Here is a 19,554-nt window from a genome sequence, read left to right as displayed (position 1 = left end):
TCTATGTTGGTCATAACTTTCCTTCCAAGGAGTAAGCGTCTTTTAATTTCATGGCTGCAGTCACCATTTGCAGTGATTTTGGAGCCCCAAAAAATAAAGTCTGTCACTGTTTCCATTGCTCCCCCATCTATTTGCCGTGAAGTGATGGGACCAGATGCCATGATCTCAGTTTTCTGAATGTTGAGTTTTAAGCCAGGTTTTTCACTCTCCTCTTTCACTTTCATCAAGAGGCTCTTTAGTTCTTCCTCGATTTCTGACATAAGGGTGGTATCATCTGCATATCTGAGGTTATTGTTATTTCTCCCGGTAATCTTGATTCCAGCTTGTGCTTCATCCAGCCCAGCGATTCTCATGATGTACTCTGCATATAAGTTAAATAAGCAAGGTGACAATATACAGCCTGGACATACTCCTTTCCCAATTTGGAACCAGTCTGTTGTTCCATGTCCAGTTCTAACTGTTGCTTCTTGACCTTATTAAATGCTAAATGGATCAAAGGTTTTAAAAATATATATAAGACCTCTGATTTAAAAAAAAAATCTACATCTAGGAATTTAGCCCAAAGTAATTATCATGGATATACAAAAAGATTTTTGCTATAAACACACTCATCACAGCATTGTTTATAATAGTGAAAAAACTAGAAACATGACTATCCAGTAGGAAAATAAACTGTCCTATCCATAAAATGGAATAATATCCAATTTTAAGAATTAGGTTATAGAAAAATATTTCATGCTTTGGAGAAATGTTCCTAAGTAGTAATTGCAAAATATTTCTAGTAGTATTATTATATAACACTTTTTAAAACATACATACATGGGTTTTTTTTTTTTAAGCATCTGTCAAAGTCTTAACAGTGGTAATCTCTGAGTGATCTATTCATGGGAGGTTTTAATTTTTTATGAAAATATTTTAAGAATTAGAAAAAATAATTTTGGTTTAGCTAGTTATTAATTCAGTAAAAAGTTTCATTAAATCCTTATGCAGCAAGACAAGGTAAATCGCTAGCAATCTGCTGGCCCCTCTGTGAGTGGAACCAGGAAGTGGTTCATACATGAAGAACTCAAGCAAGGATCAAATGGAAGGTTAAAAACAAGTTACTTCTTTGCAATGGGTCCTTCCACTTTTGAAAGGAGGGATGTTACAAATTTTGAGAATGACAGGCAATACATTAATCTAAAAATAAAAATGCAAAGCATCTATGGTAAAGACAACATAAAACACCAAAGTTTAGGGTATTTCCTTTTGGGTCACTCAATTCTTTGGTATGACTGAAGTACACAGCCATCTCTCTGTGGCAATGAATAGCATCAGGCTATGGTGACTGTATTGTCCTAAAATAATTATTACAGTACATGTGGAGTACTTTATGCCAAACACTGTGCTAAAAAAAGCACTCAGTGAATGCTTACAGTACCTGAGGCAATAATCACTTATCTGAATGTTTTAGGTAAAAAATAGGTTAAAAAAGGTTAAATAACTTCCTCAAGGTCACAGCTAGTTAGTAGAGGGGCTTAAATCTGAACTTGTTCTGCCTGACTCCAAAGAAAAGGTTTTCTAAGATATATCAAGAAAATCTGATATCTTTGTATCATGGTCCATGGTCCAAAGGGATTTTCACTATTACTATTTTTAATACTTCACCTGTACCTTTTTGGTTCCTCAGAAAGTTAAACATAGAATTACCATGGTGTCCTGGTGTTAGTCACTCAGTCATGCCCAACTCTGTGACCTCATGGACTGTAGGTCACCAGGCTTCTCTGTCCATGGGGTTCTCCAAGCAAGAATACTGGAGTGGGTAGCCATATGACCCAACAATTCATCTCTTAGTTATATACTCAAGAGGACTGAAAACAGATATTCAAACAAAAACTTGAATATTCATCACAGCATACCCTAAGAGCCAAAAAGTGGAAACAACCCAAATGTTTATCAACATATGAATAAACAAAATGAAGTACATCCATACAACAGACCATTCAGTTCAGTTCAGTCGCTCAGTCGTGTCCGACTCTTTGCGACCCCATGAATTGCAGCATGCCAGGCCTCTCTGTCCATCACCAACTCCCGGAGTCTACCCAAACCCATGTCCATCAAGTCGGTGATGCCATCCAACCATCTCATCCTCTGTCGTCCCCTTCTCCTCCTGCCCCCAATCCTACCCAGCATTAGGGTCTTTTCCAATGAGTCAACTCTTTGCATGAAGTGGCCAAAGTATTGGAGTTTCAGCTTCAACATCAGTCCTTCCAATGAACACCCAGGATTGATCTCCTTTAGGATGGATTGATTGGATCTCCTTGCAGTCCAAGGGACTCTCAAGAGTCTTCTCCAACACCACAGTTCAAAAGCATCAATTCTTCTGTGCTCAGCTTTCTTCACCGTCCAACTCTCACATCCATACATGACCACTGGGAAAACCATACCCTTGACTAGATGGACTTTTGTTGACAAAGTAATGTCTCTGCTTTTAAATATGCTATCTAGGTTGACCATAACCTTCCTTCCAAGGAACAACAGACCATTACTTAGTCATAAAAGGACACACGCTACTGACAGGGTCTACAGTATAGAAGAATCTTGAAAACATCACGCTTAGTGAAAGCAGCCAGAAACAAAAAGCCACACACGATGACTCCATACACATGAAGTGCCCAGAATTCAGAAATGCAGAGACAGAAAGCAGATCAAAGTGGATTATGGGGGTGAGGGTGGAATGCGAGGGGCTGCTTAGTGGGAGCTGCGCTTCTCTAGGGGGTGACAGAAATGGTCCGAAATTAGAGATTGGTGACCACTACACAACAGTGTAAACGGGCCGGAAGCAAACAGTGGCACACCTTCAAATGGTTAAAATGGTGAGTTTTATGTTATGTGAATCCTACCTGAATAAAAATGTGCATCTTTTTAGGTACTGAAGACACTAATCACAGGTCTTGCAAAGTGTAGCCATGTGGGCTGTTACAGAGCATCGTAGCCGAGGAGCGACGCAGTGGGGGGGGGATGAGGGGAACGAAAAGGCAGCAACCCTGCCTGTTCCCACAAGTCACCATGTCACAGCACACTCGCCAAAAGCCCCGGTGTGGTTCGCACCCCTGGGAGGAGGGGCTGCCATATCCTACCAGATTGGTTTTCCTATTTCTGACTACTTAACTATTTGGTAAACTTCTCAGGGGTCCCCCAAGAATGGGGTGACTTGGTGGTTTATAAAGTCACTTAAAATTTTTCATCAAAAAGGGGTTAAGCTAGCGTGTGGAATTCCACAAAAAGGCAGAAACCTGTGCCTCTGGGAGGGATGCCTTCGGTATCCACCTTGTTTACTGTTCAAGACCGTGAGTCTCCTGGAAGGAGACCTGATGAAAATATACCCTCAGAGATCAAGTGGAGGACAGCGAGTGCCTTCTGGTGACCGTCCCCACAAAGACGTCCATAAAACTGGTCTACTGGGGTGAGGAGTGGACACAGGAGACACAAACAAAACACATATCTGCAAGGTAGAGAAACCCAAGTCTGATTTTCAAGTTTGATGATCCAAGGAACCTCTTCCACTCCTGTCTGGTGGGAAAGTCTATGATTCATGTCTGCTGCTGCTGCTGCTGCTAAGTCGCGTCAGTCGTGTCCGACTCTGTGCGACCCCATAGACAGCAGCCCACCGGGCTCCCCCGTCCCTAGGATTCTCCAGGCAAGAATACTGGAGTGGGTTGCCATTTCCTTCTCCAGTGCATGAAAGGGAAAAGTGAAAGTGAAGTCGCTCAGTCATGTCCCACTCTTAGCGACTCCATAGACTAGCCTACCAGGCTCCTCCATCCATGGGATTTTCCAGGCAAGAGTACTGGAGTGGGGTGCCATTGCCTTCTCCTGATTCATGTCAATGTATGGCAAAAACCACTACAATATTGTAATCAGCCTTCAATTAAAATAAATTAATTTAAAAAAAATAGAGAACCAAGCAGAAAGTCTTTTAAGTCTGGACTTATACACACAGCCTTTTAGCACCTAATCCATTTGTGTGTAGAGACACTACTAAACACCTTAAACCACTGGTGCTGAGACTGGCAGGTTGGTAGCAACACAAAACACCCGCTTAAAGTCTATAAACACTAAAATGAATTTTAAGTGGATTCAAGAATTGGATAAAAGCAATGAAACCAAAAAGACAGCCAGCTCCAGACAAAATTCCAGTTCAAGATGACAGACTCCAATACCTGTCCACTTTTCCTCCCTTCCAAAGTCATATTGAAACAAGAGGGCCCTCTGAACACCAGCAAAACATCTTTCAAAGTTGTCCAGGGAACAATCAGTAAAGACCAAGACCTGGGAAGGAGCAATATGCAAACAGAATTATCCATCAGAATAATCTAGAGTATTTCTCAAACTTCAATCATTTCCATTTTGGCACCACAAGTTTTGCTATATCCCAGTGCTACCTACTCTATTATTTAACACTTCAACTCATCTTACTATGATTTAGTTAAATAAATGTATTTTAAAAGAAACTTTACATCACTACAATAATTGCAAAATGAGTGTCACATTGTCGGCAGTAGGTGGTAACTATAAAAATGAACACACTTTATGAAATTCTAACTAATACTGCTGCTGACAGAAAGATGGGGGCCTGCCTCTTGTTCTCTAGGTCACAGCAGGAAACTGGCTGCTAATCGCGAGGCAGTTCAGACTAGCACCTGAGACTTCCTCTCTGTTACAATCAAGAGGAGAATGAACTGACAAGGGAATTATTATCTCACGTTTGTCTCAATGGCCCTTGGTGTGGAGCCCACATCCTGTGTAAAACCATCCCCATATAAATGGCACACATGCCTGCCTTGCCGTGACAGGTGGGCGCCCCTTCCACAAAACCCCACCCCCAGGCACATGCTCACATTTTCTCACACACACCCATTCATCTGGCGTTTTTCTCCTCGGCAGGAGAAAAGGCTTGGCCCCCCAAATAAAATTCAAGAAATGCTCTCCGAAGAAAGTGGCGATGTACTTGGGAGGACGCTGAGGGTCTGAGGGCTGAGAAGGACTCGAAAAGAGCTTGGGTATCTTCAGACTCCTCCAGGAGGTGCCAGCCTGGGGAACACAGACCAGTGGGAAGAGGTGGGTGGTAAGAGGAACGGCAGCCTTACTCAGAGTGAGAGTTACACAGAGCTGAGCCCCTCAGCCGGCCAGCAGTCGGGGATTTCCTCCTGCTCCCACCTCTGCAGCCTAGTCACAAGCTCTGCACACCTGAACAGGGCCTGCCGGCAGCCCTGCAGCAGAGGAGGTATGGGCCTCCTGGGGACAAAGACCAACCACAAATAAAGAGGAAACCCACACCAGCTACTTAGGAATCCAGTCTCTCACTATGCACACGAATGGCCAAGTGAGCATCTGGAAAGTTCACCCTGTGTCCTTTGCACCAAAACGTTTACGGCAGGACGGAGGCCAGGGGGGAGAAAACAGAAGGCTTCTGAGAAGAAAATAATGCAAGGGTCAAGCAGCAGTAGTAGCTGAGGGCGAAATTAAGCAGTGAAGAAATAGCGAAAGAAATTAAGAGACTCCCTGAAGTAGCACAAGTTTTATGACCCAGGGCTCTATTTTCTTCTACGACTCCAGTCACACCTCTTGGTTCAACAGTGAATGTGGGTCAGTGGTCAGTGTGTGTTTGCTCAGTCACGTCCGACTCTTTGCTACCCCACGGATTGTAGCCCGCTGGGTTCCTCTGTCCATGAGGCAAGAATAATGGAGTGGGTTGCCATTTCCTCCTCCAGGGGATAATGAATATACAATAATAATAATGTAATCATAGTCATTGTTATGATTTTCTGTGTGTGTATGTGCCTGAGAGAAAGAATGCATAGGTTAAGACCTTGCATAGAAAAAACTCTAAAAGAATGAGCATTTAACTATCGGTAACAGTCATTTAGCTGGAATAATATGTGACTATTCCTTTCTATATTACATTACTTGTGTAATTTGTGAATTTTTTGGCAGCAAGTATTTTTCAGTTTTGTCATTAAGGCAAGACAAAAACAACATTAAAAGTCAGCTTTGAACATCATTAACAATGTTATTAACGATGGGGCAAATTTATTTAAGGCTAAATGAAAAAATCAGAACATGAAACTGTATATAAATCCAATTTTGCTTTTAAATATGTTTACGTACATACATATGGAAAAATTTACAGAACACCAAGATGTAAACAGATATGAAGTCTCGGTGGCACAGCAAAATGGAATTCTATGTTCTTTCTTTTATTTCCCAAATCTTCTACAATGAAGGCCATGCCCACTAAGTCTTAGAAACAAAAAGTTAATAAATTTAACAGAGTTAAATTTCCTTGTTGCAGGGTCCATAAGCCTGGAAGTACTAATTTGCATCATCAATCTTTAAAAACCAACTAATACTATGCTCTTTCCACTGCATCATGCTACATTCAGGGGACTAAGGTGACATAAGCATTGGAAAATGTCTGAGAACAGTGGCAATGTAACATAAAAATCTTATGAAAAATGTCTGGGAAAGGGAATCATGATTTACATAAGCAGTGCAGAGGGTCACAAAGAGTTGGACATGACTGAGCAACTGAACCGGAGAAGGCAGTGGCACCCCACTCCAGTACTCTTGCCTAGAAAATCCCATGGACAGAGGAGCCTGGTAGGCTGCAGTCCATGGGGCCGCGAAGAGTCAGGACACGACTGAGAGACTTCCCTTTCACTTTTCACTTTCATGCATTGGAGAAGGAAATGGCAACCCACTCCAGTGTTCTTGCCTGGAGAATCCCAGGGACGGGGGAGCCTGGTGGGCTGCCGTCCATGGGGTCGCACAGAGTCGGACACGACTGAAGCGACTTAGCAGCAGCAGCAGTGCAACTGAACAACAATAAAAATAACAATAATTTTCATTTATAATTTAAATGAGGATTAAAATTTAAGCAATGTACAGCATGTGACGATAGGTAATAATACGGTATTGTATACCTGAAATTGGCTAGTATATCTTCAATGTTTCCACACACAAAAAAGATGACTGCGACGTGATGGATATGTTAATTACCTTGACCGCAGTAATCAGTTCACCGTGTATGCACATGACAAAACATCACATACAACGTAAACATATAAAATTTTTGTCAATTATAACTCAATAAAGCTAGAAAAAATAAACTAAACAATTTGGGGTTTAAAAATTTTAATTAAAAAAACATTTTAAGCAGCCCCACACAGTACCAGTGTGTTCCACAGAGCACACTTCAAAAATGTTGGAGTCAATTATTATTTATGATATTCTTTATCAGGTTATACTTATTAAAATTCCATAGAAATGCATTTTTAAAGTAGCTTGATTTAAGGTAGGTTCCACCTTCATGACTTAAACTGATACTGCCATAAGGTGAGAATGGAAAAAGGTGGAAAAGGCAGATAATGTGCTAAGTCACTTTAGTTGTGTCTGACTCTTTGCAACCCTATGGACTGTGGCCCGCCAGGCTCCTCTGTCCATGGGATTCTCCAGGCAGAATACTGGAGAGGGTTGCCATGCCCTCCTCCAGGGGATCTTCCCGACCCAGAGATTGAACTCATGTCTCCTGGGTCTCCTGCACTGCAGGCAGATTCTTTACTGCTGAGCCACTGGGGAAGCCCAAGGTAGATAATGTGCTTAGTTGCTTAGTCGTGTCCGACTCTTGGTGACCCATGGACTGTAGCCTGCCAGGCTTCTCTGTCCATGGGGATTCTCCAGGCAAGAATACTGGAGTGGGTTGCCATTCCTTAATTAGGATTTTTTTTTTGTAGGAACTAATATACTATGGCTGTTTTTATTTGGATAGTGTTCTTTTTACTTTCTCTTTATTAGTCAAGTTATTAATCAAGAAAGAGAAGGGAAAATGAACACTATGCAAATAAAAACAACCACAGTATATTAGTTCCTACAAGAAAAAAAAATCCTAATTAGGACATAAAACATCTCTAGCGAAAGCAGAACTGGATTTTGGTTCTGCTTAGGAAGAAAGAGGGAGACTCATGGACTGAAAGCCAACACAAGAGGAGGAATGAAAAGCAACCTGCCAGGACCCAGAGTGAGTTTTCAGTGACCGGGAAATAAGCCTCACTGCTGAGCAGAGCTGCTGCATTCATCAAGATCCTGTGAACAAGGTCAAGTGGTCAAGAAAGAGAAATGTAAATCAACTTGAGTCTGAGCAGTAGTAGTGTGCATTAGTTCACAACACACAACATGGAGCCAGACTGGATTCCAATTCTAGCCCTGCTCCTCATCAGCTATGATCCTGGGCAAGTTACTCAAATACCTGCACCTCCCCTTCATCATCTGCAAACTGTGGGGAATAATTCAGAATAGTACTTCAAGGGGTTGTTCTGAGAACTAACCAGCTGTTCAGGTGGAGCCTAGTAATGTCATGTAAGTGTTACACAGTAAAATTTACAGTGTGATATAAGTAAAACTGATAATAATGTATACTTTATTAGTTGTTGATTGAAAAATTACAGAGATATGCAGAACTCTCATTTAAATGATGATTCTTTTTCCCAGGTGTTTTTCCTAAGGCTTAGAAGTTTTATTACCATTGCTCCTAGCCAGAGACTAAATTCACATCAATTTAGTCTCTAATGTGGCATGACACAGTGGAAAAAAATGCTGGCTTTGGAGGCAGGCAAACCTGAGCTCAAGTCCTAGCTCTTCCACATAATTTGGATAAATCACACTCTGAGCCTCAACATACTCATTTGTGGAAAAAATAGAGTAACAATACCTAGAGCTACTATGAAAATGAAAAGTGATAACTTAAGTAAACCAATCTTTTCTCCCTTAAAATTGCTGGTAAAGTTATAGGTACCATCCTGTGGGGCAAGAATTCGGCAGTATCAAAAGTTAAAATACTCTTTATTTAGTCTTCTTGTACTTCTAGGAATATTTGAAAATTAAGATGCTCTCAGCATTATTATAATGGGAAAAAAAAAAAAACAGAGGGAAGCACCAACCTAACTGTGAGAGTAGTATACTAAGAAAATGCTTATGACAAAGGAGAAAACAGCAGAATACACACAGTCATTATGACTACATTTTAAGAGTGTTGCATGAAATAAAAGCAAGTTAGAAAATAGTATTCAAGTGTGATAAACTTATTTTTAATTATTAATTTGGATATTCATTTTTGCAATGGAAAAGGTATAAACACCAAGATGTTAATAAATGATGTTTTTACTTCTTCCCACTACTTTTCCATATTTCAGAATTTTCTTTGGTGAACATGTATTCATTTTACAATAACAAAATCAGTTCACGTAAAACAAGAACATAAATGTATAGAGGGGAAAAGATTAAGAAAACTAACTGAAGCGCTAAGATTAAGAAAATTAACTGAAATGCTAACTGTGGTTTTTCTCTATCTTGCAAGCTTTCTGTAATGTGGTTAATCTTACTTTAGATTGAAAAGAAAAACATTGTTTTTAAAAGTACCCTCGCTCAGGTTTGCCCTTTCCTACTTAATATGTCTTTCCTTCTCAATCAAAATTCTTGAAAAAGAGTACTGTATTTCTCAAGAGTTTCAAAAAATATACTCCCTCAAAACTTAAGAAATCTGGGATGCAGCTTATCCCCAAGAATCAGGCATTAAAAGCAACTGGTTCAGGGGTTTGGGCAAACCAGGCCTGCTGAGTTAATCCCTTACTGCAACAAGGAATGAAATCAGAACACAAATACACAGTCACCTCTAAAGAGGCCAGCCAAGTGATCCTTGGCCCTCAAAACAGAAACCTAACTAAGACAAGATGGCAAAACTGCAGGTTCCACTGAGGTACTGAAATATTAATACAAGAGTCACTGAATACCAAAGGGAGACTCCACAACCAAAATGCAGATTTTACAAAGGAAGAGCACCAAGAGAGTCCTCTCAGTCAGATCATGAGTATAAAGAGCAGAAGGGTGAGAGCTCTCTGCTGTGGAGAGAGGACGTCACGAGGACGACGAGTGGAGTGAACCACCAACCCACTGTGCGTACATCCAGGCCTTCGTGTCAAGCTGAGCAAAGGGTGAGCTGAATACGTGAGCCCTGATAGGAGGTGGGGGGTACAGTGGGTTTCTGGAAAGCAGAAGGAGGAGAAGCCATGTTGATCAACGAGATAAACAATGCACGACCAAGACAAAGAATCAGCAACTCCAGCAGAGCAGAGGTGGACCACAAGCTAGAGGCGTCATCTTTGATTCAGTCCAACAGTGACCTCAAGCAAACCAAAGAGGCCTTAGAGGGAAGAAACTGTAGATGGACCTAAGTTTCAAGAAGCTAAGAAAGAGTCACCAGATGAAGCCCACCAGCCTAACAATACATCCCCCAGGTCAGGGGAGCAACCCGCATGAGTGCCTCCCCAGACCCTGTAAGAACCTACAGGACAGAGTCAGCTTAAACCACTGGCCAGGCTCAGAGAGAAGCATAAGAACAGTCCTAGTTCCTCACCATTCCTTCTTCCTCCCACTCTGCCCCATCTAGGAACCAGGAAGGAGAAATTGGAAATTTCAGGGTCAGATGGGACACAAAAGGTCAGAAGCCAGTTACATCACTTTCTCTGACAAGTGGTTACCAGCTACAAATCTCAACTGGGAGAAACAGGGAGAAAAAGCCTTAAATTTGAATGAAGGCTGAATGAACTGAACTAGGTACTTTCAATCTCCAAAGAGGGAGAAAATTTTAACTGGGATAAAGAGGGAGAAAAAGTCTTACCTTTGAATGAAGGCTGAATACACTGAACTGGGTACTTTCAATCTCTAAACTGAGCTTATGTTTTGTGACTTCTGTTCCCTAAGGTTACTGCCACCTGAATGCACCTTTTGTCTTCCTCTTACTACTGAATCCCGAGCTCCTAGAAGAATAGCTGACTCACGAGTACATTAAATAGCTATTGAATCAATTAACTTAAAGAGTGAATAAAAAGTCATAAGGCCTGATGCCTTTTCATAAAAGCAAAAAGCTTTCCAAGCCAAGTGCATTTTAAAGAGATGGTGAGAGACAAAAATATTTACTTTGATTATCTCCCACAAGTTATGTATTCAACACATTGAGTACATACCTGAAGAAAGAACGTATCAGAACATGGTATGGCCCTTCGTGGGAGCACTACCACAGCTGCAGTGGGAAACTACAGAAGTGTCCATGTCAGTGTGATGCTGGTGACAGAGTGCTTAGCTTATGAGGCAACATCCTAAAGTGAAATGAGGGTGGGGTTTGTAGACCCTGAATGACCCACTGGTCCTTACGGCTCACCCATCTCTAGAGTGAGAAAAATGTCCTTACCATACGCTGGCACCACTGTACCTCGGATTCATCAGCTGCATTTGACTCAGGCTTCCTAACTAAGGTTTTGGATCACGAAGAGTTTCACTCAAAGGAAACTTCCAGCTCAGCTGAGGTTTCTCACTCCGATAAATTTCTACTGGTTCCCAACTCAGGGCTATGTGAGTTTTAGTTAGCATGATACCCTTGGGTACTGACAACCATCCGAGTCTCCAAAGGGCTGACTCTAACTCTGTCTTCCCAAGACTCACTCAGCTGTCCATCCCAACAATCCACTCTATTTCTACTCTCTACTTCTAGCTCACGGGCTTCCCTGGTGGCTCAGTGGTAAAGACTCCACCTGCCAATGCAAGAGACCCAGGTTCCATCCCTGGTTGGGAAGATGCCCTGGAAAAGGAAATGGCAACCCACTCCAGTATTCTTGCCTGAAGAATCCCCATGGACAGTGGAGCCTGGTGGGCTATAGTCCATGGGGTCACAAAGAGTCATATACAGCTTAGCGACTAAGCAACAACCACCTCTAGTTCACTCCTTACTTCGACAAATGTAAATTTTGGCCTTAATGATCCACTGAAACTGCTCATCTTAAAGTGACAATAACTTATAGCCAAATTCAGGAGCCCCTGAGGATGTGAAAGAAACTAAGCAGATGTGGTCAGAAGATGAGAGGAGAAAGTCAAAGAACAAGGAATTTTAGAAAGGTACACACTACCAGGTATAAAATAAATAAGATACAAGGAGGTAATGTACAGCACAGGGAATATGGCCAATATTTTATAACAACTTTGAATGGAAGGCAATCTATAAAAATTGCGAATCACTATGCTATACACCTGACACTAATATAAGATTGTAAATCAACTACACTTCTATTTAAAAAAAAATTGTAGAAAAAAGTGTTCATCAAGGCCAGTGTGAGAGAACATTCCACTAAGACAAGGAGTGAGAGGCCCATATGTGGACAAGGAAGTCTCCGGTCGCTCACTCTCAGTGGTATGTGGGGGAGGGAAGCAGGCACCGTGAACACCAGGCCACAGCCGGTGACCATCAAAAACACACCCAGCTGATTAACTGCAGAGCTTAAGAGTGAAGGGAAGTGAGAAAGGAAAAAAAGTGAAGACATCTTTCAAGAAGCTTGGTAGGGAAGAAGAAACAGTCATTAGCAGTTGGGCAGGTACAGAACCCGGTCAATGATCGAGTGGTCATGCTTCTGTATTTTTAAGACTCCAAAGAAGTCTCCAGTTAAAAATACTTCACCCCAAGACTATGCTTTCAGGAATCGTTTCTGTAGGTTGTTACTAGAGAAGTCTCTCTGTCATATGACACAGGGAACTCAAACCAGGGCTCTGTGACAACCTAGAGGGATGGGATGTGGTGGGAGGTAGGAGGAAGGTTCAAGAGGGAGGGGACACAGGTTTACCTATGGTTGCTTCATGGTGATGTACGGCAGAAACCAACACAATAGTGTAAAGCAACTATCCTTCAATTCAAAATAAATTACAAAAGAAAAAGAAAAAACTACTTCACCCTATTTATTTACTATGCAAAACTCTAGGGGTTTACACATGATAAATGTTTTCATCTTCACAACCACCCGAAAAAAATAGGGAATAACATCTCCTTTCCACAGAATAGGGATCTGAAATATTCTGGGGGTCTCTGAAGAGTCCACAGAAGAAAGCACCAGCTTTAACTTTGCTGGAAGAGAGGGGGGAGTGTCACTAGAAAAGGCAGCAGAGAATGACTTCCCTGGTGGCCCAGTGGTTAAGACACTGAGCTCCCAATGCTGGAAGCCCGGATTCAATCCCTGGTCAGGGAACTAGATCCCACATGCTGCAACTAAGACCCAATGCAGCCAACTAAATAATAAAAATAAATTTACAAGAATGAGTTAAGAATAGACAAAGGGTGGGCCTCAATTAGAAGAATTCTTTTAGATTGGGGGGAACAAAGGAACTAAGTTCACATGCCTGACAAACCCTCACTCGTCTCCCCAAAATCAGCTCGAATATCACCTACATTAGGACATCTCCTCTCAGTTCAGTTCAGTTGCTCAGTTGTGTCCGACTCTTTGCGACCCCATGAATCGCAGCACTCCAGGCCTCCCTGTCCATCACCAACTCCCAGAGTTTACCCAAACCCATGTCCATCAAGTTGGTGATGCCATCCAGCCATCTCATCCTCTGTCGTCCCCTTCTCCTCCTGCCCCCAATCCTTCCCAGCATGAGTCTTTTCCAATGAGTCAACCCTTCGCATGAGGTGGCCAAAGTATTGGAGTTTCAGCTTCAACATCAGTCCCTCCAATAAACAACCAGGAATGATCTCCTTTAGGATGGACTGGTTGGATCTCCTTGCAGTCCAAGGGACTCTCAAGAGTCTTCTCCAACACCACAGTTCAAAAGCATCAATTCTGCGGCGCTCAGCTTTCTTCACCGTCCAACTCTCACATCCATACATGACCACTGGAAAAACCATAGCCTTGACTAGACGGACCTTTGTTGGCAGAGTAATGTCTCTGCTTTTAAATACGCTATCTAGGTTGGTCGTAACATTCTTTCCAAGGAGTAAGCGTCTTTTAATTTCATGGCTGCAATCACCATCAGCAGTGATTTTGGAGCCCAAAAAATAAAGTCTGACACTGTTTTCACCATTTCCCCATCTATTTCCCATGAAGTGGTGGGACCAGATACCATGATCTTAGTTTTCTGAATGTTGAGCTTTAAGCCAACTTTTTCACTCTCCTCTTTCACTTTCATCAAGAGGCTCTTTAGCTCTTCTTCGCTTTCTGCCATAAGGGTGGTGTCATCTGCATATCTGAGGTTATTGATATTTCTCCCAGCAATCTTGATTCCAGCTTGTGTTTCTTCCAGCCCAGCATTTCTCATGATGTACTCTGCATATAAGTTAAATAAGCAGAGTGACAATATACAGCCTTGACGTACTCCTTTTCCTATTTGGAACCAGTCTGTTGTTCCATGTCCAGTTCTAACTGTTGCTTCCTGACCTGCATACAGGTTTCTCAAGAGACAGGTCAGATGGTCTGGTATTCCCATCTCTTTCAGAATTTTCCAGTTTATTGTGATCCACACAGTCAAAGGCTTTGGCATAGTCAATAAAGCAGAAATAGATGTTTTTCTGGAACTCTCTTGCTTTTTCGATGGATACAAACAAGTTAGTGAGAGGATGTGCCCAGGTATGGTCAAGGGTGCCAACACCCATGGCCCTTATATCTGGGATGGAGTAAGCGAGGGAACAGTCTTGATGATGAGACAACAGAATCCAAGAAATGTAACTGAGCAGTCATGCCAAGGACTCAGCTCGCATGGGACACCACACATTAGGACAAGGCTGGGGTTTTGCCAGGTAAGAAAGCAGGACAGGGGTCCCAGGTAGCTAAGGGTCTCAATGGGAACACAACTCAGGGAATCAACCATGGTCTCCAGACTGGAAGTGGAAGATGCCTGAAATGGGCTGTAAACTGGAGACAAGGAGATCAGAAGTCTGGCCATCAGAGTTTCCATGAGAGAGTGTGAAGAAGCTGCAGGAGTTTGTTTACAAAGAAAGCAGGCAAATCAAACTAAGTTGGGTGAAGACGGTTCTCTCCTAAAGAAACACCCATCCTACCTAGTCTGTTGTCTCCTGTCTCTACCGTGCCTTCAACAATGGACTAGAACTGCCTCAAGTTTTGTCCTCAGCCTTCCAGCTCTACTTGCTGCTCTCGGTGTCACAATTCACATCCAGGCCACAACCACCATGTAATGGCCCGTGTCCAGGCCAGCTCCCTCTCTGCAGATGGCCCTTGGGTTATCTCCAACTGGACTTCCCAGGCCCTTGGGCACTAAATGTCTTCCCCCCAACTGACTCTGTTTCTACATGCCCTGCCTCAGTGAACAGGAATGTGTCTACCCAGTCACCTTCAACTCCTTTCTATCTCCCGATCTCATGAGCTTTACTGACACGGCCTACCTGCCTACACATTTTTAGAATCCTCCTTCTCCCCCGTCCATTCCCATTGCTCCCATCTTCGCTGAGGCCATCAGCCTCTCCCGCTGGACTCTGGGCCCCTCCTGCTGGCCACCCTGTTGCCTTGACCTAAATCTATCCCTCTGAATCTCCCCCCTGGTTTTAAAAATTCAGATCTCTGATGGCCACATTGGCTCTTCTGAATGTGACTCTCTGGGGATGGGACCGGGAATCTGAAAGTTCCATGGCTGCTCTCGCAGCCAGGACACAGGAAGCCTATGGAAAACACTGCTTGCATCCCCAAGAGCAAGCTTCCATCTTGCCACCCACAGCAGCGTGAAGCCTCCCCAACCAGAGTTTCAGAGCTTCACCTTCTCCTGCTTCCTGAACTCGACTCTACCATCCGCTCCTGTCCGTGTTCCTGGGGAGGGGCAGCTGGCCACGTTTCCTCTTCTCCTCTTCAGGTTCCATCCCCAGCCCTCGACTCACTGGCCTCTGAATGATGTCACCGCACACACCTCTGTGCAAGAAGTGCTCCCCTCAGCCATAATCAGCAATCCCCTAACTCATCATCTCTGGCCTCTCTGCCGGGCCCTGCCCAGGCTCTGTGCCCCACAGAGGCCCTCTCCTCACTCGCACACCTGACCAGCTCGCGCTCAGGCCAGAGAAGTCAGCTGAAGCATCTGCCCACGATGGGAGTCTTAACAGCGCCTCTCCCATCCCTAGCCCACCCCCTGCCAGAAACCCACAGCACCTAATACAGATGTTGTCTCATTCCTTTTTGTCAACTTTTCTCCCACTAGACACTCAACTCCTTGAGGGTGGGACCTACACTTGGAATACATTAGACATGCAATGAGTGTTGCTTGAATCCATGGTCAGAGTGAGTACACTGTGAAGTAAGTCATGGGAATGCTTACTAATAAATGTAAGAAATAATACATCTATTACTCAACACGTAGTCGTCTCTAAGCAAGGATCTAAAATGAGGCATGAACACGAGTCCTATGCACGTTTATCCAGCGCTAATTACCTGACAGCAGTACAATTTCAAAGACATGGCTGCAAATGCCTTTTGCTTGATTCATGGCCCTGGCAGCACCAGCTTTCTCCAACACCTGGAAAACGCCCTGCTGTGCCTGCTTGAGAGTCTCTGCGCTTGTGTCTCCCCTTCTGCAAGATGTATGCCGTTCAACAAAAACTCACCTGTTGGCTCTTTCACACCACTTTGGTCACCTTCCTGAACGTCTTCTCTGACCATGACAGCTAAGGCAGCATTCTTCGCGTTCTTCTGGCATCCTGCTAAAGTCCTCGATAACTGCAGTCTAGGCCACTACCCTTGACTCTTCCTCATGACATTTACCACTGTGTGCAATCACATGCTAACATATTTATTGGATGCTGGTCTGCTTCATCCTCTGTACCACTTTATCCTCTGTACGTGTGGATACAGTATGTGGCTTATGTGGGTAGTCAACAGACACTTGCAGAATAAGTAAATAAATGAGAGAGAGAGGAAAGCAAGTGTAACATGAAAACACCATCATCTACTAGTCACAGAGGTGGGAAATATGCAATACAGGTGGTAGGAAAGAGCCAGCATTTTTCCCTTAAAAAACATCCCTTAGGGTAGGGTTAGGCAAACATTCATCCTCAGGACACTTAGGATCAGAACTCTCATTTACCAAAGGGCACATGACTTATCTAAAGGAAATCACTTCCCTTTCAGTGGGGAGCCTTGCAAAGAAAAACTTCAGAGCAAGGAAAATTTTCCTGCCCAGACTTGCTGAAAGACCAGTCCAGAAAAAAACAGTGCCTAAACAACACTGTAAGCTCTGCAAACACTGGGACCAAGACTTGTCCAATGTCACGTCCCCAGCACCCAGCAAGAGTTGTCACATCCCCAGAAACCAAGCCATAAGACTTGCTCAAAATGTTTGTTAAAGGAGCATATAAGACATGGCCTTCTGAGGAATGGCCATTCCACCCATTTTTATGCTTCGGAAACATTTATTTCAGAAACAAGGCAAGACGGCTAAGGAGGAGCCTTGGGCCTAGGCCTCTCCCTGGGCTGCAGTCTGGCTCCTAGAAATCAATACTTATCAACCATATGCCACAAGTAATCATGTCTTACCTTCCCCAGAGTCACCTTGTATCAAATTTGAATACACTTTGGCAACATAATGGCTAACAGAGCATAGTAACCAGTAACAGATTTTGCTTGCTGTTTTAATTTTTTAATGTTTTTTGATTAGCAAGGAGGGATAGCTCAAAATGACTTAAGAAAACAAATAAAACTGAAGAATTCTACCATTGATTGTGGTGCTGGAGAAGACTCTTGAGAATCCCTTGGACTGCAAGAAGATCAAATCAGTCAATCCTAGAAGAAATCAACCCTGAATATTCATTGGAAGGACTGATGTTAAAGCTGAAGCCCTAATACTTTGGCCATCTGATGCAAAGAGCCAACTCACTGGAAAAGACCCTAATGCTGGGAAAGATTGAGGGCAGGAGAAGGGGAACGACAGAAGATGAGATGGATGAATGGCATGAATGGACATGAATTTGGGCAAACTCCATGAGAGAGTGAAGGACAGGGAGGCCCGGGATGCTGCAGTCCACTGGGTCCCAGAGTCGGACACTACTGACCGAATGAACAATAATAACCGCTAATTTCATATTCAGCAGTGTATGGCTCATAGTAGGATCCCAGGAAAAACACACCACCTTCTCAACTATCAGTTTCAACAGTCATGATGTTCTTTATCCAAAGGGTACTCTGAGGAAGATTAACTACCTAGTAGCTGTTAAGGTACTCTGAGGCCAGTGCTTGAAAAATGCTATAAATCAAAGCATGAAACAAGGGAAATCATAAATACTGAGCCCACTTCAAAACCTGAGAAGCTGAGAAGTGAGGAAGATTTATAATTATGCCTGTCACCCTGATACTAACTTACTCTCAGACTAAGATATCAATTTACTGACTAGGTATCTTAATACATCTTTTGTTATCAGAACATTTATTGACCAGAGACATATTAATATTCACTTATGTAACAAACTGCTGAACCACAGGTGTTAATTTCTGCAAAAATCCCCTGGTCAATAACGTGATCTGTGTTCTTAAAAAGATTCCTAACGTTCACAACAGATCATGAACATTTGGAAATGTTAACTGCCTCTGTACTCGGTAAGATTAACTTCACATGTTTGGAGATAAGGAAGCGTGAACAGTGACAAGCAATTGCAAAAACTGTAGCTATTCAATGCCTAACCTCAGTGCTGTCCAAGTGACATACAGTCCACCTTACCAAGAGTCAATTAGGCCATTTCAGCGAGAAAAAGAAAGCTGTTTAAAAGGCTCTCTATATATCTCTAGCCTCTATCTGTTGACACCCCACCGCTGATACTCCACTGAAATATAACGACATCCAGCAGCAACGGTCCTGCTTGTGCCAAACTCCTTCCGAACTTCCTTCCATTTTCAAGTACTTTCAATCAGCTTTTGTTTGTCTAAATACTCCTAAGGGAGGCTGAGGGGGAGAAAAAAAAATCGAAGTAAAACTAAGGGGTCGGGCTCTGAAGCAGAGGTTTGAAATCTGCACCTGAGGGAAGCCAGTTTGGGTCCCTCGATAGCCTAAAATGAATGGAGCAAGGTGACTGGGAAGGGAAGAGGGTTCTAGCATCGCCTCCACCCGGACAGCCTCTGGTTTCTCCGCTGAGGGCAAGAAGCCGGGCCAGAACGCCAGGGCAACCCAGCCCGAACCCTAACTGCCCAGCCCACTCGGCGGCAGCCCCGGGAGCACCTGAGCGTCGAACCTGGGGCTCACAGGTGGTGGAGGGCGGGGGGAGCTGGAGGCGGGACTCAGTCCTCACTGGCCCCTCCAAGCTGAGACGGGGGCGGTGACCGCTGGCCCCCACCGGCAGGAACTACCAAGGTTCTGGCAACCGGAATGGAAGATCGCCCCCCACACAAACACACAAAACCTCCTGCAACCCTCCAGAGTCCCTGCCGCCCCCAGCCTCCTCAAAGAGGAACCCAAGGGTGCCGTCTAGAGGACAACCAGGATGGCGGCGGCCGGTACTCACAAAGCCCACTGGAGCCGGTGCTGGTGAACATGGTCCCGGCGCCGGACCCAGAGCCCCCGCGGGGGATAGGGGGAGGGGAAGCGAAGATGGGGGGGAGGGGGGCGCTGAGGAGAAAAACCCTGCCACCGCGCAGGCGCACTCCGGGCGGGGCGACGAATCCGGCAACTCCACACCAGAGGCCGCCAGAGAACAACGCATGCGCGGCTCGTCCGTGTTTG

The 19,554-nt window shown here is 43.8% G+C and overlaps 1 protein-coding gene and 1 pseudogene across 3 annotated transcripts in view; one reads left to right on the top strand and one right to left on the bottom strand.

Moving 5' to 3' along the window:
• UBAC2 (UBA domain containing 2) overlaps positions 1–19,543 on the bottom strand; it is a 165,464-nt gene extending 145,921 nt beyond the window's left edge. The window contains exons 1-2 of one of the 3 annotated variants that reach the window (XM_081548940.1): positions 19,337–19,487; positions 16,454–18,780 (exon numbers count right to left, since the gene is read on the bottom strand). In XM_081548940.1, coding sequence (XP_081405066.1) covers positions 16,454–16,508 — 55 coding nt within the window. In that variant the 5' untranslated portion in view covers positions 16,509–18,780; positions 19,337–19,487. Of the gene's footprint in view, positions 1–16,453; positions 18,781–19,336 lie in introns of all 3 variants that reach the window. The other 2 variants (XM_081548939.1, XM_081548941.1) reach the window with 2 other exon arrangements.
• LOC145530763 (small nucleolar RNA U3) lies at positions 12,545–12,660 on the top strand (annotated as a pseudogene).
• Positions 19,544–19,554: the final 11 nt, after the last annotated feature.

The sequence above is a fragment of the Giraffa tippelskirchi genome, chromosome 12 (genome assembly GCF_054371585.1).
Source record: "Giraffa tippelskirchi isolate mGirTip1 chromosome 12, T2T-mGirTip1v1.2.pri, whole genome shotgun sequence".
Taxonomy (NCBI): Eukaryota; Metazoa; Chordata; class Mammalia; order Artiodactyla; family Giraffidae; genus Giraffa; species Giraffa tippelskirchi.
Note: the sequence above shows the minus strand (reverse complement) of the source record. Positions and strands in the feature narration are given on the sequence as shown.